Source organism: Pyrgilauda ruficollis, unplaced genomic scaffold (genome assembly GCF_017590135.1).
Source record: "Pyrgilauda ruficollis isolate IOZ18807 unplaced genomic scaffold, ASM1759013v1 scaffold71, whole genome shotgun sequence".
In the NCBI taxonomy this organism is placed as follows: Eukaryota; Metazoa; Chordata; class Aves; order Passeriformes; family Passeridae; genus Pyrgilauda; species Pyrgilauda ruficollis.
In genome coordinates this window covers 1,047,369-1,072,424 of record NW_024528933.1, presented here as the reverse complement: position 1 = coordinate 1,072,424, position 25,056 = coordinate 1,047,369, and the positions used below count along the sequence as shown (strand labels likewise).

General features: G+C 40.0%; 1 protein-coding gene across 1 annotated transcript in view; it reads left to right on the top strand.

Annotated features, from left to right (window-relative positions):
- The window catches only part of ADAMTSL1 (ADAMTS like 1), a 162,122-nt gene extending 142,082 nt beyond the window's left edge, over positions 1 to 20,040 (top strand). Inside the window, exons 24-29 of the mRNA XM_041485555.1 lie at positions 7,230 to 7,430; positions 8,459 to 8,639; positions 11,702 to 11,909; positions 13,862 to 13,971; positions 14,831 to 15,051; positions 16,827 to 20,040. Coding sequence (XP_041341489.1) covers positions 7,230 to 7,430; positions 8,459 to 8,639; positions 11,702 to 11,909; positions 13,862 to 13,971; positions 14,831 to 15,051; positions 16,827 to 16,933 — 1,028 coding nt within the window. The 3' untranslated portion in view covers positions 16,934 to 20,040. The remainder of the gene's footprint in view (positions 1 to 7,229; positions 7,431 to 8,458; positions 8,640 to 11,701; positions 11,910 to 13,861; positions 13,972 to 14,830; positions 15,052 to 16,826) is intronic.
- Positions 20,041 to 25,056: the final 5,016 nt, after the last annotated feature.

The window sequence follows — 25,056 nt, the reverse complement described above, 5'->3', positions numbered from 1 at the left end:
TGTGCATTAGGATTCAGATTAAATCATGAATATTTGAGAAGTTACTTTGCTCTATGTCTTTTTTTCTCATTCTCTGTAATAAATTGGTCATCATGTTTGAAAATAAGTTCTAAGAATATTTTTAGCAACTTTATTTGATATTAACGTTATGTCTAGTGTGATGAGGATGAAGTATCAGGTACATTCATGGGATAGCCTGTCCTTTTAATTGTGTTATCTGTCTTTCAATTTTTGTCTCAGTGAAAAGTCTGCTTTATCACTATATGTGTGAGAATTTCCAGGTAGGTACATGACCTTTCTGTAAAGACTAGAATTAAAATTAAGATCAAGAATGTACCATTATCTTTGCATTTAATTGCCTGATCACATACTATCACATTGATTACATCCTAAATATTGTAAAAAGTTCATAGACTGTTCCAGCATCTTCCTTCTACATCAGAGTACAGCAGACTGTGTCAGACTACACTGTAGGATTGTATTGAAATGTGTGGCTTTTCTTTTGCAAATTCACACTGCATACATTTTGGGTTAAAAATTACGTGATGATAGCTCTGAATGTTGAACATTTTGGCTACATTAAAACAGTATTTGTTTTTCAGGCAATCAGACACTAGTCCAGCCACTGTCAAGCTCTGAACACAGGGTAAAAGAGTGTTGTCCTCTAGGCAATCTGCTGCTTTGAGTTTTTTCCTGCCTGCTGTTTTGTGCCAGGAATGATCTAATCTGACAACCACTGATCTATAGTAGTGGTCAAAAATACTTCCATATAAAATAATATCACTGGCCTTTGGGGCAACGTATGCTGAATTTTGAGTTAGTTGTAGGAGTTGCAGCTCTTGAACTTTTGTCTCTAAGCTTTACCTGAATCATTGACCTAGATTTTTTTCTAATGAAAGTAATGCAGAATTCCACTGAGAAAAATCATTGTGGCTAAATAAAAGTATCAGACTTGCTGAGGGTATCCTGATATGGAGACCTCCTATTCTGCCAGCTTCCTTCACGTAAAAGATCTTTTAGACTCTTGCGAAACTTGAGAATTATTCTAGTGAAAGTGTTAAGGGAGTTTGAAACACTATGGGATTTCTGACATGTTGACTAAAGGACTTCTCAATTACAAGTTTTGAAGCAACCTCTGTCTCTATGATAATCCTCACATCTCTCAGAAGGACACAAGTTACAGCCTTTCTGGAGCAAGCATCACTGCCTTTCCCAAACTGTCTGCCCTCTACCTCCTCTGCTCTGCTTTTTTTATTTTCCAAGTGCCAACTGACATGCTGTTTCAAAATGTAGCAAGTTTATTTTGGGTTATGAAAGAAAGAAAAACTTCTTTATTTCAGTGCAGCAGCACTGACATTTGCAACTTGATAATTGCATTATGTGCCAGCTCTTGCTCTGTCTTTTGTTGAACTCCTTGTGCTGTACTGTTGTTCAGTGCTTGTTCCATGAGTCTCATCTGACTGCCATTTTTCTCCCATAAATGGACAGTTAACCTGGAGCTGTGGCAGTGGTGGGGTTGAAGTTTACAGTTTAACTCCTTTTCTGTTTTTATCATGAACTTAAACCTATCAAAGTTACCTTAAGTGGTCATTTAAGTGTGCTGTATCCATTACTATAGGCTTCGATTTTTGATTTGCCATTGCAGATTGTATTCAGAACAGTCCTTATTAATACATGCATGATTCTCAGTGTGTAGGATGTCAGACTGTTTTAGGAAACAGTATTAACTACCAGAGCTTGAAAATTCCTTTGCTTTTTAATGACCCCACCATGTGTCTGTGTATTTGGGAACGTTTTTTACAACCACTGTGGGGCTGGGAATGAGCCTGACTCAATTTTTGTTGAATACTATATATATTTGCAATGCTGTGTAAGTGATATAAAGACAACATGTGTGGCATGTGTTACATTGGGTAACCAGTTGCGGCGTTTTGAGAACTGTTAAAAACCATGTCATATGTTTAGTATAGTATGTTTCAACTGCACCTTTGGAGCCATAAATAGTTATTTAAAATGCCATATTTTTTTCTTTTTTTTTCTTATTTTTAAAGTGCTACTGTTATCAACTCAATTGGCTTATTTCAAGAATTCCTAAATATATGGTTCTCCTTGTCTAGCATAAATTCATTGCCTTAAAAAAATATAAGTAAAAGTTGTATTTATAAAAATACTAGTTCTTTCTTTTGGTGTTTTTTTTTTGTTTTTTTTGTTTTTTTGTTTTTTTTTTTTTTTTTTTTTTTTTTTTTTTTTTTTTTTTTTTTGTTTTGTTTTGTTTTTTTTTTTTTCCGGATTCCATTGCTTTTTATAAATTTTATTTCATTCAGTGTGTGAAAGCAATGAGAAGCAATTTGCATAATAGCAAACAGTTAAGTGTCTGTCACTTTATAGTATATTGAAAGATCTTTCCCCATTAGAGAAACTACAAAGACATGTCTCTTAGTTTTGCCTCTTCAGCAAAACAGGTATTACACACAGGTGACTTTCAAACATGATCTTACCTACCTCCAGCTGGTTTAAAAGTTGAATACATCCTGTCAATTTTTCATCCTTATGTTACATACAGGATGGAATTGAATTTTAACTCTGTTCCATTTAACATGCATTTCTCATTTCAGTCAGCTAAGGAGAAAATTAGCCCTGAGAGGAAAATGGGGAACTGTTTCTCACTACCAGTAATCACCTACACAGTGTGAACACAGTAGCACAGTGTCAGCCACAACATAGTAGTTCAGCACCAAACTTGTATCTATTTAGATTGATATGTGGCTTCTCCAAAGTTTGTTCAAAGCATTTTGTTCCTCACTTCATACTTTATCTGGTTTCTATTTAGAAAGCATACTTTATTTTCTTAAATGTAGAGTTTAGAGTGGAAATACTGTCATGTTTCAAGTCTTGTAGCAGCATTACATTTATTGCATTAATACCATTTATTGTGGTCCACAACTCATTTCTGTTAGAGGTCAATAAAATAACAGAAATACAAAATCAAAGAAACTACCTGATCTTGGCCTGAAGTCTTTAGTCAGATTCCATCTTTAATAAATATTAGAAACATTCCCTGGGGCTAATCATCCTGTCAACAGTAAATTAGAGAGTTATTTGTTAGACAAATATGAAGACATGAAAATAATCTATATTTAAAGAATAGACACCTATTTTAAAGGCAGTGCTGGTTTGGTTTTTTTTAATTTACATTTTCAAATGTATTTAGCACTTGCAAAATTCACTTGACATTTTTATATTTTTATTTTATATTTTTCTATTTACATATCTTTATTTCTATTTTTATATATTTATATATATTATTTATATTTATTTTATATTTATATTTTAGTTTATGTTTTTATTCAGTTGATGTTTTCTATACAGTGACAGGCTGCCAAAAAGAAAAGGGATCCTAATATCAGCAGCCTTTGCCTTTTTTTTATCAGGTCTGAAAGTGCAAAAGTGGTGCATGTTTTGTATTTTCTTCTCCTAGTCTTAGCATGTTAGCCCAGAGCCTTTCTGCAGCTACAGTCATTCAGAAACTATTGCAAAGGTGTAATGGGGAATTTGGTGGTGTAAAGGTGAATTTATCCTGGAGTGTGCATTTATTCTTTCCTCTTGAGAAACAGCTGGATTTGTTGTGGAACATCAGTCTTCCCTTTCCAAACATGCCATGTTATCCTTGTTAACATTTTCCCTGCTAGAAGATGTCATTTTTATTAGGTTTTTGTTTCTATCTCCAGCTTTTGCACATCAGTAGTTCATTCTGGCTTTGAATGAATTCAGAGTCCCAGTAATCTTTGGAAGGGAGGATGAAGGCAATATTTTCTTTCTCTGCTTAAGGACTGAAGGAGAAAGGCCCTCTCATGCCAGAACTTTGATTGCTCAAAACAGTCCCAGAAGTGTGTTCCCTGATCATCTTCCCAAGGGTTCCAACACCTGTAAATTCTGCAATAGCTGTGCTGTCTCGAAACAAAGACAGCTATTCCTTCTTAGGCATTGTAGGGATGGGGTTTGAGCATTGAAAGGATAAAACAGTCAATGTCCACAGGATTGGGGAAATAAACAGTAAGTATTAGTAATCTGCATTAAATGATATTAAAATTGTTCCTGGAAGATAAGGAGATATTGATGGAACATGTGATTTGATTGTACTCTAGCTCTCGCTTACTATGCATGAAATACTATACCACAGCCTATGAATCCATACACATGGGAAATGTATAGGAGACGTCACTTGTGAAAAGTGAGTAATAGGTATCAGTAAAGTTTTACTGTTAAGTAATAATCACTCACTAGTAGTGCATATCTAGGCAATAGCTTTGGAGAGTTTTCCCCCAAACTACTGATTGCTGGCTGTTACTTTAGCTAATATTTTATATATAAATTTTGGAAGTAGAAATACTATGTTAGACTAGTAAAATAGTCAGTACTAAGAAGACAGTATTGTTTTTCCTAACCATATTTTTTAAAAGAAAAACAGCATGAACTAGGACCATCTGCATGCTGAATTCAGGTTCATCTCATCTGTGTGTAGCATCAAGCTGACCTTTCTGCTTTCTGCATTTACGCTCTGCAGATTCTTGCAAATGCAAACAATAAAACTGGGCTCACCACATGCCTGTTTTAATTGTCGTGGCTATGTGCTGACCTACACTAATCTTAAAGGACAAGTAAACTACAAAATAATTTGAATAATCTAGGCAAAAGCCCTATAGCCACTTTTTAAGTTTGTCCATTTCCTCTATATTCCTTTGCTTTCATTGTTTTTACTTAGGCAGCCTTTAAACTATAAGGCTAAAACCTTTCATGTCACTCATTTACTTGAGAATGAGTATCTTGGAAAATGCATGAGTTATTTTTCAGCACAGAAGTGGAAAAAATGAAACAGCAGGAGTAGAGAGCTTACAAAATTAGGGAAAGGGAATGAGCAGCAGAGAATGCTGTGTCTTTGTTGTCAGGAATGGAGTGCTGGGTAGAGATAACTGCCAAGGATGAAACTGCATTAGATCTTGCCAAAGAAATTAAACAGCAGACTCTTCACCCTTATAAATACAAGTAAAAAAAGGGAAGAGGTGAAACCACTGGGGGCAGTTTGCACTCTGTCCTTCTGCTTTTTTATTCCCCCTTTTCCTTATTTTTAAACGTTTGTTTGCATTTATTTTACTAGTTCATTTCCAGCACAACTTTGTCATCATGACTGCAGAGTCTACTGTGAGTGTGTTAGTCTTTTGCTGGGGAGCCCTTGCTCTCTGAAATACCAGTTTCATGGAGTGAATGAGTCCCAACGGGCAGCTGTATCCAGCCCTTTCTTCCCCAGTGTGCATACAGGCAGGGCTTGACAGCAACAGGGAGCTAGCAAAGATGTAGCCACTGCATCAGTGAGAGCCCCAGTATTTATCCTCCCGAATGGCAGACAGTTTCTCCCCAGTGTCTGGATCTACCCCTCAGCATGAAAATGGCTGGGGTGTACCACAGGTCACCACTGGCATGTTCCATCCATACATAGGAATAGTGTAGTTGGAGGTATGATTAATGGCAAAAGGCACAAAAGCAAAGACTACAGTAGCCCAATCCCCTAGTTAGTTTACAGGTATAACCTTCAAAAGGGTTCAAAAGGTTCACAAGGGTTCAAAGGGTCACAAGGGTTCCTAAATGAAGTAACGAGTTCCTTAAGTCGAGGATTTGGTCTTAATGATGTTTGAAAATCAAACTCTTCAACCTTCCTGAGCAGATTAATGACAATGATATTTTGTTGTCTGAACTTTACTTGCCCAGTATATGTTAATCAAAGTTCTCCTCTGGTGGACCAACAAGAATGGAAGGAAGAGCAGTAACAAAAATGTCATGTTGCAGCATCTGTTAATTGTGAAGCTACAGAGACTTCACATTCACATCTTCGTTTGTCTCAGTGAATAGTAAATGGTAATCAAATTACATGGAGATGGCAATATTGAAATATCAGCTGATGGATTATTCCTTCATCTTAGAAGAGTCTTCTATTTTCAGTATTTTAAATTCATATTCTTCCTTTTTTTATCCCATTCCTTTTGAACAGTACTCATGTGAAAGCTGATGCATATATGTTATGTTTGCTTATAAAGGACAGTTCCTTCAGAAGGGATTTTGTATACAATATAGTAATTCATGCACATACATATTAATTAAAAAAATATATAAAGCTTCAGTATAACCAACTAATCAGAGTAGATTGCATTTGCAGAAACTTAGAGACCTTTCATGTCTCAGTGACATACATATTACTGCAGGAGGACTAGCCTAAACCAGAAGCAGTCCTAGTGAAATATGCCATCCCTCACATACAGCATTTCTGCTTCCCTACCCCTGCAATTGTTGGCGATGGGTTACGCTATGGGAATCAACTAGTTCTTAATTTTCTCCCCAGGAAATAGGCAAAACAACTTAGCTGGCTTTCCCAAGTCATACCAGTCTCACAAATTTCCTGCAATTCATCGTGAAACTGGCAAAGTGTTCAGCTGATATGAGAACCACAGTAAAAAGCAAAAGGTGTCTTGTAGATACACTTCCTTCAGGTCAACCGACAAAGAACTCACTGAGAATTTAAATCTCATGTGTGCTGCTGATCCATAGATCTCACCCAATGCTTTAGAACATCAGAGTTTTTTCAGTTGCTGTTTCTTGTGTGACAAAAAAGAAAAACAAAGAAACAAACAAACAAACCACAACCCAAGCAAACCTGTAAGGGCTCAATTTTATCTCTTTGGTTTTCCAACAAATTTTTTTTGTATAACAAAAATGTCTGACTTTTCATATAACAGAAACAATAAATAACATTTAAAAATGTTTTTAAAAGAAAGAGAAAGAGGAAGGTGGTCCTGTAGGTTATGTAGAAAATTTGAAGACCAAGTTGCGTTTGTATTGCACATTCGAGAATGGTTCTTGAGTTTATGCCAGGTTTATAACCCCACTATCCCACCTTCTTCAATACCAATATGAGTATAATCAAAAACAGTGGGAACCTTAGAAGGTCTGATATAAATAATTCCAGACTAATTTGGGTTTTCCAATCTGCAGATTATCTGTCTTTTGGATTTTATTCTGGATGATGAGAAGGTATTCCTTATTACAGAATTATTTTTTGTCATTATGAGAAAGTGAGGAGAAAATGGGATGAAATCAACTATTTCTCCTAATATTGACCACTTCAAAGCATATACCTGGTTTAGTAATCAGCAGGTTTTTCTCATGTACCTATTTTTTAGGTTGTGCTGTTGATGGGCATCCAACCCCAAACATTACCTGGCTTTACTCTGGTGAGCCTCTCAGTCTGCAACATCAACTCCTGGCAGCAGGACGGATTCTTCATATACTCAATGTCAGTGATTTCACTAATGGTGAATTCAGCTGCCTTGCTCAGAATGAGGCTGGCTCACTCACACAAGTAATGACCCTGGCTATACAAGGTAACTCTTCCATTTCATTTATTTCACCCTGGAAAGCTCTTGCCATGGACTTGCCTGCACTGCCTTTCTCATCCTGAATTTCTCCCCTCTGAAATCATCACCATGCATATCAGGAAAAAGATGTCTTGGTGGTTTCTTGCCATGGATATAGACTTGCAGGACTACTGGGTACTTTACAGTGTCTTACGTTTTACTTTACCAAAATGACACCAGATATTTCTGCCCTGCTGAGCACAAAACACACCTTCCTGATTCAAGCTGTGCTTGCAGTGAGCTTGGACAATTTTCTTGTCCAGAAATTCAAGACAGAGGTGGCAGAGTTTAAACCTCTTAAAACAGAAGCCCCTCTATTAATACATGAAGGTCAGTGTCTCACAGTCTCTTCTTCCTTGAAAACCCTTTAATTGTAAAAGTTCTGGAACAGTTATTGTTAGTGATCTCCTAGAAAAAAGGTGATAAAGCCACAAAAACATTGTGGTGCAGTTGGGGTGGAACAAAACATGCAGCTTTCATTGCTCCAATTGTCAGTGATGGAGAGGTGAAGAACTTAATTTTTCCTTCAATTTTGCTATAAAATTCTGAGTGTGTTGCTATTCCCACACTTATCTTCAGGGCAAATGATCTGTGTGAACTGTCTGGTAAAAGATACAGTGTTTCAAGATCATAGAGTCATAGATATTGCTGGGAACAGCTAACTGTATTAGCTGTATTGCTGGATACAGCTAACTGTATCTTCATTAAGTAACACACCTTTAAAAATTCAGATGCTCACTGGTATCTGGCTTCACCTAGCTGCCATACTATATTATTAACTTTTCACGCCTGATACTTTTAAGCACCAAAAAACTTGGTTTGTTACACCAAAGGCAGTCAGGGGTTTGAATCGGGTGCTTTGCAGGGGTAGGTATCTCCAATTCACCATATCCCTGTATTTCATCCTGGAGAACATCTTCAACTCTCTCCATTCTAATTGAACGCCTGCTGTCAGTTTTTCAGTGTTAACCTGCCTCTCCCACACTTCCTGGCAGAGTACCGCTGGTCGGTGGACAAACTGACAGCTTGTTCGGCTTCCTGCGGCCACAGAGGGCTGCAGCTGCCCCAGCTGAGGTGCCTTCTGGATGGGGCTGAAGTCAACACATCCTACTGCGGAGAGACAGCCAAGCCATCCCTGCAGCCCATCGCGTGCAACAGAAGGGACTGCCCTTCACGGTTCGTCTGTCTCGTGTGAAAGTACCTTAGGTGCATTTAAGATGTGCTGGAAGAGTTCTTTGTGCAGGTTATCACACCACTGCAGTTTCTCTGTTGCCTGTTTGGAAAAGTCATGGCTAAAAGGGAGTTTTTGAGTGCTAAATCCAGACAGTTGGGATTTTGTAGCAATATTAGTGGAAAACTTTGACAGTACAAGGTAGAAAGAGAATTCACAGCTTGTAATGTCTTGGGTCATACCCTGTGTTGGTTATAAATTTCATGCTTGTTCTGAGCAATGAATGCATGGAAATTTTGTCACCGAAGACCTGTAGAATCATTTCTTTTTTGGCTTCTTATCAGTTTGCCCCAAGAATATAACAGACAAGAAGCTAAGTTTAGCAGCTGTTTCATAATTTTATTCTGAGTTCTTTTGTTGCTTTAAAATCAATACAGGCGGGACTATAGCCATAGCTGCAGCTGCAAAGTATTCCCTTAGCAGGGTGAAAATATCTTTGTAAAATGGGCACATCTCATCAGATCTAGTGGGCATGAAGGGGACTGAATTCTGCCTCTTTTTGGAGTTTGCTAGCTTGTGGTTGCTTTGGAATTGTAACTCCCTGCCCTTGTAGTCCTCTGGTTTTCGCTTACTGCTGTATACAAATGAGTCAGGACACCTTGAAAAACTTCTAGCTACACCTAGGTTATCCTCTGGCACATCTCAACTACTGTGTCCAATTTCTGACCCCTCACTACAAGAAAGAAGAAGGAGAGAGAAGCTGGTAAAGGGTCTGGAGTATAAGTCCTATAAGAAGTGCCTGAGGAAGCTGAGGTTGTTTACTTTGTAGAAAATGGGGCCTAGGAGACCTTACCATTCTCCACAACTGCCTGAAAGGAGGCTGTAGTAAGCTGGGGGTTGGCCTCTTCTTCCAAGTAACAAGACAAAAGGAATCAGCCTCAAGCGGCATCAGGAGAGGTTCAGATTGGCTATTAAGGAAAAATTCATCATGGAAAGAGTTGTCAAGCATTGGAACAGTTGGCCCAGGGAAGTGATTTAGTCATCCACCTTGGACATATTTAAAAGATGTGCAGATGTGGTGCTTAGGGGCATGGTTTTATGGTGGACTTGGCATTGCTGGGTTAATGATTGGACTTCATGATAATAAAGATAATTTCCAACATAAATTATTCTCTGACTTCACCCTTCATGAAGTCTTTTTTTTTTTTTTTTTTGCCACCCTTTGGTGCAAAGAAGAGTTACGTCTTCAGCTTATCCAGAGAGTCAGTGTAGAGTTATGCTCCCTTGATATTAAACATGTCCTGCTTCTGTAATTCAGTATCTCCTTAGCTGAGATATGTAAACATGTTTTTCCATATTTTTCATGGTGTTACTCCCTCCTCTCCTTTATGTCCAATGTGGATGTGTTATGTTTCAGTATACAAGCACTTAAAAGTAGTGAGCGTCTCAAGAGAAATTTAGTACAACTTCCCTCGTCCAATGGACATTCACTTATTCACCAGTGATTTACGACTTGTATTTAAAAAAGACAGTCTAAGCTGAGGCAAGGAGAGGTACTAAGCAAGCTGATGAGAAGTGGCCAGATTCACCACTCTTGCTGCGTCTTAGGCATATTGCAAGTTTCTGTTTAATTACCTTTTAAAATATATTCCTACTCTTCTTTGCAGGCAAATGTTTTCTGAGTTGCTAGCTGAGCCATAAGAAGGAAACCAAAAGAGATTTGATGAAATATGAAACATGCTCATTAGCAGCAGTTTTCCTTGCTGTTGACAATAAATTCCATGGGAATGGTTTATGTCTTTTTATACCTTCCCTGAATTGTAACACAACCCCAAGTCCTCCCTCAGCTCCTGAGAAACTGCTGAGATGTAAGCTTGGAAATAAAAGTTGATTGACATGCAGACCAGAGCTTTATAAGCAGTGCGGAAATTGCAGGTTCAACCTCACCAAACTGCATAAGAGTACCAGTGTTCTTGTTTTCCAGGTTGGGAATATGTTTGTTTATACTTGTTTCTGAGACCACTGGAGTTAATCACCCGCAGAAGGCAGAGAAATAGAAACGGATGTCTCTCCATGGGACTGGAGAATGCTTGTTGCCTATTTTGTAAAGTAATCATAAACACTGCTGGTGAGGGACGTGATAGGTGGTATTTTACTCCCAAAACCACACAAATCCTGCCAAGTATACAGAAATTTAATGAAGCAAACTGCTGGCTTGACCATAAAACTGTTCAGAAAACTAACAATCAGTTGCATTCTCCCTATTCCTACCTAACGCTTTCCCAAACCTGACTGTATGAGCGTTTCACCTAATGATCCTTACAATGACAAAATGCATTACAATATTATTTTCTGTTATTTACAGCCTTTTAGCTAGTTGGACTGGATTTTTTAAATGCCAGTACACAGGGGTTCAGAGCCTCAGCCTCAGCCGGTAAACACATGGTCTGACCTTAAGAGGAAAGGGCAGCATCCTTCCTTCCCTGGGCTAACTGTTCCTGAGCCATGTTCAGGCTTTTCTGGATTATGTCAGCTGTCAGGGGTACAACAGAGGAAGCAGGCACCAGCAGGACCCAGCAGGCTTTTGGCTATTCTCTCACAAGTTTGAAGTGGCCTGTGAGCTACTCCAGCAATTACACAGAGATAGTTTTCCCTACTAATGAGTGCTACTGGGCTAAGTCCTAGCATTGCACTGCACCTTGTGACCGAGGCCTCTTTGGCACCGTGGTGTAAGAGCAGACTTGCACAACCCCTGTGCCAGAGCTACAAGTATTTACTAAGCCTCTAAAAACAGCTTTAAGGGCAAGAAAATTAATTCCGGGCCCAAAGAGCCTTCAGAAAGATAAATTAATGAAAAATTTGCAGTTGTCTCTGCTTTCATCCTCTGAACAGTTTCCAGTGAAAACTGTGGGAGGCTGAGACACTCAGATGTTCCAGGATCACACCCTAAATGAGCCAACCCACTGTTGCCTGTCTTTGGTCAAATAGACAAAGACCAGTTGATGCCAAGGATCCTGCAGAGAGTGGCACCTGCCTGCTCCCTGACCTGTTCTCCTTTCTCTCACAGGTGGATGGTAACATCCTGGTCTCCTTGCACACAGAGCTGTGGTGGAGGCCTACAGACGCGGCGAGTGACTTGCCAGCGCCTGACAGCGAAAGGCAGCTCTGTCCCCATGTCCAACGAGGCATGCGCCCAGGTGTCCAAGCGCCCTGTGGACACACAGAGCTGTAACAGGCAGCCCTGTGTTGAGTGGGCAGCTTCCTCCTGGGGCCAGGTGAGGAACAAAGTAGCATTCCAAGGACAGTCCCATAATGTGGGCTAGAAAAAAGAGACAGAAAATGAGAGTAGTGATTTTTCAGCCTAGTATCTTTAGATTATAGTTTTCAGGCTTTGAGGCAGACGCTAATTTGTTCAGGTCCTTCTTTCTGTATATGGTGCACTGCCTGCTTGGATTTCTGTAGCTTCTCACAATCACTAGAAATGAACATGAACATGAACACGCTCATGAACAGGGCTTTTACTGCAGACCCCTGTGTCCTCCAGCAGAATGGTCTATAGGTCCTTGTTACAGTGATTAATGACACATCTGGGAACTAGCCTTCTTCAAGTCTTAATTCCCCTTACCATCAGTGAGAGTGCTTCAGTCTTGACTGGCTGGATTCAGGACTGATGATTGTGATAAGGTTCAAGGCAGGAGGACTGTGCAGTAATTCAGATTTACAAAGTTGCTGGTGTTGCCTGAGAATACCAAAAAGTGTTAGCTTTCTTGACATGCTTCACGACAAAAGGCAGAATGGAGAGCTAAAAGCATTTTCAAACTACTTCCTGTTGTTTTGCAGATCTTCAAATTTTCTCTTAGCAGATTGCATTGCATCATGATTTTTCTTATAATGTTGGTAGCAAAAAGTGCCTTCAGCTACTAGAACTTGTTGTTGTTCACTGCTTGAAAACATCTTTGTTTAAATCTTGAAAGGTGACTGAGTTATTGTATTGCACATTAAGCTTGGAATTATCACTTTGTATCAAAGAAGAAAATTTTCACTCCCTATGAAATTTCAAGGAAAGGACTGGATCATCCTTGCAAAAACCATTATGGGCTACATTGCTCCCCATGACATCATACTCAGCTGAGACAATCAGATAGTTCAGAACTAATTTCTGAATTTTAGACCTCATCTCTGTGCATTATGATATAATATGTATTCTACCTAACTGACAATAAAAAAGTTCAAGTTCCACATGGTTGCATACTGCCTAGTCTCCAAGCCAGAAGACTGTTACACGTAGTTAGGAATGTACCACTGGTTCAGTAGTATGTTGCTTGGTAGTATTATGGGGTACCAGGTCACCCATTGCGCAGGTGTAGCGATCAACTTTCCCAGTTCACAAAGAAAATAAACAGCCTACATGCTCTACCCCTATCTCTAGAGTTAGTTCCTTTCCTTCATTTAATGTTCCTGGAATTTTGTTCTCCACTGTGTAATCCCATGGTGTTTTTAAGCTAATGATTCACACTAATGACCCCTCATTCAGCCTTCAGTTTGTTCTTTGATATAATTTCCAGACTCTTAGAAAAACAGTTTCCTAATAGTTGATGTAATTTTAACATAGCAGAAATACATGCTTCATACTATACCAAGTTATGTTTTAATCAAAGGAGAGGATTAGGAGAGTTGAACTGAAATGTAATTGTTAAGCTTGAATGTGTAAGGGTGGCCTTAATTTTGGAGAAAGCTTGCTTATCTTTTGTGCTTCTCATGCTTCCTGCTTTTATTTATTGTCCTTCATGCTTTTATATTATTCAGTGGAGTGGAATATGTCCTTGGTTTAATGCATTCTTAGTTATTTGGCCAATTCATGTGCTGCAAAATGCACAGTAAAAGTAATGTATTGAGATTTCCGGTATGGGTCATAGCCTCTTGGCTAATGGCATGAGAGCATTTAATTTCCCCTAACAGATGTATTTAAAATTAAATTATTGAAGAGAAAAGGTAATTAATCTAGAGAGCAGATACAGAAATGTAGTTTACATGCTGCTGGAGGAGAGTAAGGTAGAGCAGAAAATGGCTGCACAGTCAGCCTTCAAAGCTTGCAGAGGTCCAGAAAGCAGTTGAAATCTCAATAGTCTCTGAATGGCAGTATGCACTTTATTTCACTAGCAGTTTTATAAAAAGTGGAACTTGCCCTGTCTTTTACCTCCCTCGAGTGAATCTTCTGTGTTTGCAGTGTAATGGGCCTTGCATTGGACCACGACTGGCTGTACAGCACCGACAGATATTTTGCCAGACCAAAGATGGGACTTCTGTGTCATCTCATCAGTGCAGTTCCTTACCAAGGTGGGTGCCAAGAAATGTCTTATGTCTGAACCCACAACCCTTTTCAGAGATATTCAGTGGACTAGTGACTAAACTGAAAAATTATGGATTTTGTGATAAAGAGGTCATGCTGCAGCCTGTACAGCTATGTGTAATGAATCTTATCTGGCTTTTAATGTGGAGTTGCCTATTTATTCCTAGGAGCTTCAGGCCAGTTGGCCAAAAACTGGAAAATCTATGCATGCCAAATCCTGACTGCAAGGCTGTGCTATATCTTCTTAAGTTGCCAGTCTTCTCACTTATTTAAACACAAACTCTAACAGAAAACAAAGGGTCTCCGCAGGTTTTGTTTTCCTGGAGATAAACTGCACTGTCAACATTGTCATGACATTTGCTTTGCATGAGACAGGTATATAAATTATGACTGATCGTGACTGAATATTAATGTAATCGGCTTGTTGGCTCCCATTCATGCCTTTTCACTACCTGTGTGACAAATAGATATGAACCAAGTGTGCCTATACATCCTCTGTGAGACTCTTTTGAAAGAAAAATAAGGGTTTCAGAGAATTGGTTCTGTTCCCACTGGCTGTAAAGCCATAAAAAAGTTACAAAGTCATGCTGTACCACACTGGTCACCACTCATTTCACCTTTCAGCAGATCTCTGGTTCAGCCCTTTGTGGAGAGGGCATTTCAGCCAAATCCTCAAACAGTTCAAATGGTCATTTAGCCTGCTGTGGGTATACCAGTGTGCACCCATTGGGGGTCTGGTCCTTGAGAGCAGTTCAAAACTGCTGGACTCACCTGGCAGCTTTGGAAGATCTGATCCAAACAGTACTCTGCGTGAATTTCCTGTCCCTCCCTCCCTCCTGCCCACAGGCCACTGAGCACCCAGAATTGCTGGACCGATGTCTGTGGTGTGCACTGGAGGGTCAGCCTATGGACCGTCTGCACAGCTACATGCGGAAACTACGGCTTCCAGTCACGGCGTGTGGACTGCGTGCACATCCGCACCAACAAGCCCGTGATGGAGCACCACTGCTCCTGGAGGCCACGACCAGCAAACTGGCAGCGCTGCAACATCACACCCTGTGAAAACGGTACTTGGCTGAGAGGAGGGGAGGCTGACTGGTGCAGGAGTAGGAGAGAAGGGAGAGTCGTCTCTCAGAAACACAGCACTGGAACTTGCAGCTGGGCATCCTGGGGAACATCCAACACAGCCCTGTGCAAAATCCAGTGTCTAAAGCTCAGCATCCCAGAGAGGAATGCTGCCCATTGTGGAGGCTTTTGGCAATGGTGTTAGTGCTGGGATTGCGTCTCCTTTCTAACAGCATGAGAAGTAATTCATGCGGTCTTCTGGGGCAAGTTCGCAGTAGGCCACCAAGTCAATCAGAGGGATGGAACATCTGTCATGTGACAGAAGGCTGAGGGAAGTGGGATTGTACAGCCCTGTTTTTAGGTGACCTACTTGTGACCTTCCAATGCCTGAAGGGAACTTAGAAGAAAGATGGAGGAAGACTATTTACAAAGCCATGTAGTGGCAGAACAAGGGGGAATGGGTTCAAATTGAAACAGAGTAGTTTTAGTTTAGATATTAGGAAAAAATTCTTTACTGTGGGGGTGGTGAGACAGTGGCACAGGTTTCCCAAAGAAGCTGTAGATATCCCATCCCTGAAGGTTTTCAAGAACAGGTTGGATAGGACTCTGAGCAACCTGGTCCAGTGAAAGGCATCCCTGTCTACAGCAGGAGGCTTGGAACCACATGATCTTCAAGGTCCTCTTACAATGCAAACCATTCTATGATTCTATTATTAACTTTCTGTTAATGGTACAGACAGAAAGAAAACCACGAATCACAACCAGACTTACAGCTGTAGTCCAAATCCAGTGGGAAGGTGGACGATGGGAAATCCTGCAGGAAAGACTGCATTCTTTCAGATTACAAGCAACAAATTGGGCCTGTCAGAGAATTAGAAAAGTTACTAATTTCAAAATAAATTAACAAAAGAGAACAGACAATGTGCTTGTTTGGAAATTATGCTAGCATTCTCTATCTTGCAAGCTAGTTGCTTTGCAATCATTGCAGAGGCAGTAGCAGAACCCACATATGCTTGCCTATATTCACACCAGCTCTGATGCTCCCTCTCAGCATAGGTCCAAACTCTTGAGTTTGGGGCGCCCTAATGGAAGCTGAAGCAATGAGGGAGATTACAGATATCAAGCAGGACCTTTGCCGACACTCCAGCCTCTTTCTGCTATACAGAAATGTCCCAGATTCCAGAGTCTTGCAGGAATGGATACTGGACAGTTTTCCAAACTAAAAATCAAGAGGCTGTGGGCCTCAAAAACTGTGCAAGTGGTACCAGAACCTAAGCCCTAGAGGAGTTCAAAAGGTGTCTTTAACATCTTCATGGTGGGTGGTTTCTGACCTGTGAAAAACTCAAGACAACTCCCAGTCAGCTGGGGTGACACTCCCACACTCTGTCTCCTCTAGCGTGGAAAGCTGGCCAAAGTGTCTCTGTTAAAACAAGTATCCACTTTCACTTAGTTCTTCATCTTTGGTTTAACTGTTAGAAAACTCCTAGAGCCTCTCTAAAATGCTGGTAGATGACAAACTGACAGTGTTGGAGCAGCTTCAGAAGCCCTTTCCCCAGGCCCTTTCCCCAGAAAGTAAATGTTGCCTACCAATTCTTAATTGATCCTGTGGACTTGCAGTCCACATTCGGTCTTTGCAGCAAGTCAAGCTCATGCTCACAATAAGACCTCCTACCACAAAGGTTCTCCTCTTGGGCACCCAAGGATGTATGTTCTCAAGTAAGAAATCCTTTGTTCATAACTTCATCACTATTTCTTCTTCTTGTTTCCCCTTTGGCAGTGGAGTGCAGAGACACCACAAGGTACTGTGAGAAAGTGAAGCAGCTCAAACTCTGCCAGCTCACCCAATTTAAGTCACGTTGCTGTGGGACTTGTGGAAAATCTTGAAGACAGACGAGATGAAAATGGAGGAACAAGGGGATCACAGCCTTTTCTTCACTGGGCAAAGGCTTTTGCAGAAAATACAGATGGATGGAATGATCTTTTTCATTTTATTTATTTATTTCCCTTAAAAAAAAAAAAAAAACACCTTTAACAAATCATTGTTGTAAAGGACTTGACCAGTTTTCCCTACTATGAATCTGGGAGACAGAATGCAGATAAACATAGCCATGAGGGTAGACCACAAAGAGTCAGAGAGACTCATGACACCAATAAATGGGTATGAGAGGAGTGGGGCTTCCCCTCAGTCTGTGTACATGCCTGCAGGACACACCAAGAGACAGGTGAGGAAGAGGATAAGAGTCAAAACCTAGCATCATATTACAGAATCACAGAATCATCAAGATCCAGGGAGATCTTCAGGGTTATCTAGTCCAACCATTAACAGCACTGCCATACCCACCCCTAAACTCTCCCTGGGTGCACCATCCAGACTCTTCTTGGACACTGCCGGAGATGGTGACTCCACCACCTCCCAGCTTAACCCGCTGCCCAGCCAGTTTTTCAGTGGTTTTGTTTTTTTTTTTTTTTTACTATCTAATCTGAGCCTCCCCAGCTCAATTTGAGGCAATTTTTTCTCATCCTGTTGTTTGAAACATGGCAGAAGAGGCTGACCCCACCTCATTACAATCTCCTTTCAGGCAGTTGTAGAGAGCAATGTGGTCACCCCTGAGCCTCCTCCCAGCTAAACAACCCCAGCTGCCCCAGTTTTTCCTTATAAGATATGTCTTTAAGATCTTTCACCAGTTCCCTAGCCCTTCTCTGGATATGCTCTATCACCTCAATGTCTGTCCTGCAGTGAGGGCCCCAGAACTGAGCACAGGATTTGAGGTGTGGCCTCATCAGTGCTGAGTACAGGGGGACAATCAGTGCCTTGGCCCTGCTGGCCACACCATTGCTGATACAGGCCAGGATGTCATTGGCCACCTCGGGCACCTGGGCGCATGCTGGCTGATATTTAGTCAGCTCATATTTAGGTGTTGACCAGCCCTCTCAGGTCTCTTTCTGCTGAGCAGCTCTTATCTCTCTTAGACTACCTTGAGAACGCAAGCACATGAGTTTGCTTTATAAGCTTATTTGTTACATCCAAGATTGGAAGTCTTTTTAATTCTAAACCCCTCTCTCCTTCCTATACCAGGCAAGGGACATCCTTGTAATCTTTGAAGATCTGGTGTCTGGAGAAGTTCAACAATGGTCTGTAACATAAGTGGGTCTAAAATACACCTGAAAATGTTTCCAGTTTGAGCTTGTGAGGGAGGATTGGTAACTGAAGGGTTGTCCTCAGCACAGAGGTGTGGAGGTGATGTAAATAATTAACCAGCAAAAGGACAAGTAGGGTGGCACACTTAAGTACAAACCTGCAAACACTGTTCCCTAGAGAGCATAGGCAGGAAAGATAGAAATTGTACGTGATAAACAGGAGACACTTTGCATACTGCATCCTACTAATACTTATTTAGAAAAAAGAGGTACTACTTCCTAAAGTTCTGGTACTTTCAGACCTGAGGTTTTGGAAAAGAACTTCTGAAGAAGTGGGGTTTTCTATTTTGTTAGCGTGAAGTTTCTCTTTCCTGGCAGCCAAGCCTTTTGGATAACTGGTAGAAAAGAACTTTATTCTGAATTTTCATGGCTATTACTACTCAGCTGAAACAGAATCACTGTAGTATCAGCACCATTGGACTAATGCAAATAATTTGTAAGAAACTTGCCCCTCTCCAGCTGCCTCCCACAACAAAACAGGTGTCATAAAGCAGATCTTTAACTCCAGGTATTACACACTGAAGGTACATCTGAAAAATGAGACTCAAACATCACACTCACAGCGTGATTTCGCATGCAGGCCATGAGTCTTTCCTCCTGGGCAGCTGCAGTGTATATTCAGCTAGTGAAGTGCTACCTGATATTAGTTCCAGATATTCTCTGCTCTGCTCAGAAAAAAAAAAAAAAAAAAAAAAAAATTTAGAGGAAATCTACAAAGAAGAGAGTTTGAGAATTGTGAAACTTTAAAGGAGAACTACCTGATCCCAAGTTTTGCTTCAAGGCCTTCTCCAAATGAAAGGTTTGGTTGTGCCTTTCCTATAACTGTTGGGGCTAGTGCCCTGTGATAGATTTATGAAATGCTGTTCAAGTTCTGCTGTGCTACAGCTTTCATGGTATGTGGATTTTTCAGTAAAACTGGGGGTCCATTATTGAGGTCAGTGCCAGGTTCATGACTTCAAAACTCATCTGGGAGTGAACACTCTTGGTAGAAATGGGTCTTCAAGAAATAAGCATCAGTGCAACTTCTTATTTAAAAAAAAAAAAATAATGACTTTCTGTGTATGTAAATGTATATCTTTTCTGTATATTTATTAGGATTTCTTGTATAAAAAGTGCAATATTAATAATTGTACATTATTTTGTCCAGATAAAACTATTTTGGTTTTCTTTTTAATCTCCCCAGAATTTTGTTCCTCTAAAATCAACAGTAATAGTGTATTTCTCTTAATTTTAATAGCACTTGCATTTAATTGGGGATCTGCTTCACTGTGCACAGAGTGCTTTATAGATTATGACATGAGGGAGGGATGATGTTTTTAACTTGTGAAATTATAATTATGCATGGAATGAAGGACAATTCCTTAATAACATAATAATAGCAATGATGATGATGACGATGTGATGGATATTTTTGATACATTAGTTAACAAAATGCAGCATGGGGAAGTATTTTCTTTTGTGTAAAAGCAAAATATGTTCAAGCTATCGCGTTCCATTGTATCTGTGTAACTCTGCACAGGATAAACACAAAGGATCTGATCTGGTGGAGCCGCTGTGTTGTCTCTGCACAGTGTGGATTTAATTTCACATGTCTGTCTTCTGAATTGTGACTTGGCAGAATCTCAGTAATATAAGAATTACTGGTTATTTTTTAAAAGGATGCTTTCCTTCTCTAAAGAGAAAACAAAACAGCAAACTTGTATTTATATAACTTTTTGTACAAGTAATGCAGCTTGCTTATTTAATTACAACTGTCTGATGTGTTGTTTTTTAATCTTAAAAACAAAAACCAAAGTAGCAAACCTGTCCTTATTCTTTATTGTGATAGCAGCACACACCTGTTACACAAAGTACACAAGATGTACCTGCCTTGGGGAAAGAGGAGATGTCTTACCTCCTTTGTAAAACTCTCCAGCCATTAAGATTCTGTCCCCTGTCTTGGAGATATGTTTTAATTCTCCATTTGCCTTGCTTCATTCTTATTTGCCAATGGTTTACCCTTATTGCTCTTGCAGAAGTATAAAGCTGGTCTAAGGACCATGAAGATCAATAAAAGTATACTCTTTTTTTTAAGTAGCAATGCTTCAAGACATAACTTCCCTCAGCAATCTATGGCTTGAAGAAACACCTGTTAATTCAGTCTATCCTTACAGGTAGCTGCTGCCTTCAGTAATGGACCTGCCAGCTACCTGAAGCATGACGTGTGTGTGTGCAGAAGGAACTGTGGTAATGGTCTGAATTATGAGAGGAAAGAAGAAAAAAAGTTAATAGACATTTCTTCTTCACAAAGGAAAAAATAGAATTTTGAAAACTAAGCTGTTGCCCTTTTCAGACAAACAATATGTCTCTGCTAAAATGGAACAGCAATTTTGCTGTGATTTTTTGACAGTTTCCCTTGTATGATGTTTTGCAAATGTTTTTTAGATACCTAAACTGCAGACAAGTAACACCTCACACAGACAAGCAAGTCAATGACCAGACCTAAGACTTCCCAGTAACAGTACTGAAGGCAATGGGAATTTCATCATTCATTTTCAGTAAAACAAGCATAGAAGCTGTTGTGTGTGTAAAATGTTCTCAAAAGTATAGTTATTGTCTTTTATGCTTATGGCTTTAGTTACTACTCGAGTCAAAAAGTGCTCACAACCTTAAAAGCAAGCTTCCAGTTTTGCTCTCCTGACTAATTTTCCTCACTAAAGAAAAACAGTTCTGGACCAAAAGAAAGATACAGAAAGGTTCCCCACAGAAGATCTACTCCCAGCCCCTCTTATTGACAAGGAAAGCACAATTGAACTATTACAGGCATCTGTGTCTGCGTGCATGATCTCAAAAAATAGAAGCCATAGCCAGAGTTTTCCAAAGTAACCTCTAACTAGAAATCTTTTTCCTGCTCTCTAAATGTCATTATATGGACTGCAGTTGGAGCTTGTTTAGTTTTTAAGTCAGGATTCTTCTTGCAAACTACCTATCAAACAAAAAGGCCTTACCATTTGTTTGGTGGACCAGCACTGATTCATAAATAAATTTGGTTCTTCTAGATCAGCGTCACTGACACCTCTGTTTGTAGAAGAAGGTCAATCAAAAGCTTACTCTTTTCCATATTTTCAGAACCATAAAGTTCCTCAAAAGTTTTTAATGCTTTCAGCAAGTGTCTGGTCATTTGAGCTAGTAGTTGAGTAAATAAGCTTCATTCATTCAGTTACATAACTTTTAACAGAGATGCTTTCAAAGTCTTTTGAATGCCAAGTTTGCTCCCAGGTCAGCAGTGTATGCAGATGGGAAGCTAATGCTAACTCTGGCTGTACATATTAACTGCAAACCACAGCTTGGGGATCATCGATTTAACCACTCCCTTCATCCTCTTCTTTAAAGGTGTGTGTGTGTATTTATTTATTTATTTATTTATCAACAGTGTTTTGTATTAACTGTCCAGTTTTGCAGAAAGTAAACCAAAAGGCCTGTCAAATACTTGAGTTAGCACAAAATTGAAGGAGGAGAAAATCACATCTCCTACATCTCCTTCTTCTACTGATCTTTTACATTTCTCACACCAAAGCATATCAGTGTATCACTATTTCAGCTACATTGCTTTTCATCATCTCCAGCCAACAATTCCTGTCTGGTCAGTCAGAATCAAATCTCAAATCTGGTCATATACGTAGCCATTTTAATATTTTTTTCATATAAATTTTTCACTGAGGCATTTCAGCAATTGCAACCCAAATTATCCATATTTATAAGGGAAAAAGAGACATATCAGCAACTCCTTTTCTGTCTGAAACACTTATTTATATTTTCACCTGCTTTTTCACTGAAGTACAATACTTGTTCCTTTACCAGATGCATCGTTCTTGTCTCACAGGGTGCCTCCACACTTGCCCAGAAACACAAATACCCAGGGTTTCAGTTTACAGACCAGGATAATTCTGGCAAAATCTGTGGGATTTTAGGAGGGGTGCAGCACAGCAGGCAGGACTACATCAGCTGAGGCCTCAGCTGAACAGAGACTGAGCAGGAGACGCCTCTCTGCAAGCAGAGCAAGTTTGGGTTGCTCTTCTCTATCCTTCCTGCTAACACAATGCTTGTCTCTCAGGAGAAGGAAAAAGGGAAAAGCAAGAATTTTGTCCAGCCTTTAAAGCCTTTGCAAAGGAAGGTTTTGTATTTGTGTAGCTATAAATAAAATGCTGTTTTATGCAGCTAAAGAGTGCTGTTTTATGCATGTGAAAGGGAAAGGGACATCAGAGGGTTGGACTTTGGTTACATATAAATACTTTTTTTTTTTTTTAAGCATTGGCAGGATGTTAACAATTCCATAACAAGCAAGTAGTTATCCACACATGCTTAGGATGACATGGGCATGGGAAACCGCTCACTACTACTACTACTACACTCTTTAGTACTATAAAGTAGTCTTCTGTTTGTATAAAACTCCCTAGGGACAGTGGGAAAGCACAATAATGGACCAGAAGGATCACACCAGAGAGGCCATGAACAGCTTGCTCTCCAAGTGAGGAGCCAGGACGGATTTCTCTTCTCTTAAGGAAGTGCTTAATGGTTGGACTGAGGAATAGTTTATTTTGGGCTGTATGCAGACTTTCCCCCACCCTTTTCAACATGCTGGTTGGATTGGGTTTTTTTAAAGCATAAATTATTAGTTTGAATAAATAGCCAATAACGTTGGTGGATGCTTGTTAAAACACTTCACCTTCTGAAACATTCATGGAGTCAGTTTTCAAGTAATGGCATACAACCTAGTGATTTTATTACCAAAAAAAGAAAAATCTCACTGTTAACCCACTACACACAAATAACAGAAAATCAAATCCAGCTGTGCAGGGAGGATCTCTCACAGGCACTTTTTTTTTTTTTTTTTTTTTTTTTTTTTTTTTTTTTAAGCAGAGAGCAAAGCAGAGCAGGGGCCTGCTTGCCCAGCAAAGCAGTATGCTTGAGCCTGTGTAATGGCATTTGGCAGTGCCACATGAGCCTTTCACTAGTCTGGGGACTGTTCACACCAGCAAGCGCAGAACCAGTGAGCTAGTGGAAACAGGGAATGCAGAGATGAACACAGCATTGGCATTTTTAGAGCTACTCCATTCCTTCTCTTCTGAATGAAGACAAAAACCTCTGTGGGACAGACATGCAACCACATAGAGAAGTGAAAATCATATTGCCCCAAGCAGTATTTCCCCAAAAGACCAGAAGAGGAGCACAGGACATCAAACCACTGCTTCCAAAGAGGAAAGGAGGCAGAGAGACATTACTGCAGAAGGGAGAAGACTGATTTTTAGAGGGATCAGCCAAAAGTGAACTCTGTTCAGAATATTCATTATGGAAGTTTCCATCCCAGTGAACTCAGTTCTCTGCCTAAATGCCTTTTTCCAGCTGAGATAACACAGATCCCTCAGGGAGATCATATCCATGCCTCAGGAAAGATCTTTTTTTGTCTTTCAAAGAAAAGGTTTGCTTTTTCACACATTAAATTCAGCTGCTTCCTGTCTCCCAAATACCATGCCCGAGATATTGCTTCCCTATGTGATATGAACCCACTCAGTTCTTGATGAAGCATACCACTTATCTTTCAAGTCTTGAAACCCTTGAGGTGCTGACAATTTACTCTCCTTAGTAATCTATAGTGTTGGGTGAAGTCCTTTTTAGAATTTGTGTTAAAGTTTTCTCAAATTTGCTGCTGGTTCATATTTCTAGACTGTAAGTACATAATTTACTGATTTTTTTGACCTCTTAACTATTGCCAACTGCAAAACTCCAGATGAAAAGCCTCCTGCAGATGTAAGGCACGGGGGTTGGTAGTCCTTGCAGACACAGGTGGTTGAAAGGCTGATATAACACAAGTCAAAAGTGAATTATTATTTATCTCCCCCATTATTACAGGTAACTTCTGGGGTTGTTTCATTTTGTTTCTCACTGAGAACAGACAAATTAAATAATATTGCTCAGTTTTTTCCCAGTGAGGAACTGTAGTGCTGCATTCCTCCTGGCTATGAAAACGTTCATAACCTTCTATTAAGCTGCTACACTTCTAAAATTTAATTTGCACATCTCCTTAATTCAGCTTTTGTGCTTAAGGCTTGCCAAACAGATTGTGCTTTGACTGGAGATGAGTAGTGCTGGTGAGTGCGCCTCTTGTGTATTTTCAGGAATGCAGGTAGAAGCTATCCCTCCAAGCAGGCTCTGCAGTGTACATACACGAAACTGTTCCTGTGCATACGTGACATTTGTCATTGACTACAGTCACAGTGTAGTAACTGACTTTGGCAGTGATGTTTTTCATCCATTATTACTTAGCACAATCCTGCTTGTTATTTTTTGCATGCTTCATGGTGTAAGTATCCTGGATGCCTTTTTCAAGGACAAAGTTCCTTTGTTTCTTCCTTTCATTTCAGTCTTTGAAACACTTTTGGACAGTAGGCTTTGTACTTCAGCCAATGTTTAGATGTTGATGTCATTATCCATTCTTCAAAAGTAGGATGTTGACTACAGCCGTTTCCTTCTTTCCCCCCATTAGTTCACGGAGTGAGAAGTGTTGCATTGTGCTGCATCATGAGTGCAAGGTCACAGAACCACAGGACGGGTCAGGTTGGTAGAGACCGCAGAGAATCATCTGGTCCAACCTCCCTGCTCAAGCAGGGTCATCCCAGAGCACATGGCACAGGATTGTGTCCAGACAGTTCTTGAATATCCCCAGTGAGGGAGATGCCACAAGCCTTCTGTTCAATCTGTCCCAGTGCTTGGTCACTGCACAGGAAAGAATTTCTTCCTCATGTTCAGGTGGAGCTTCCTGTGTGTCAGTT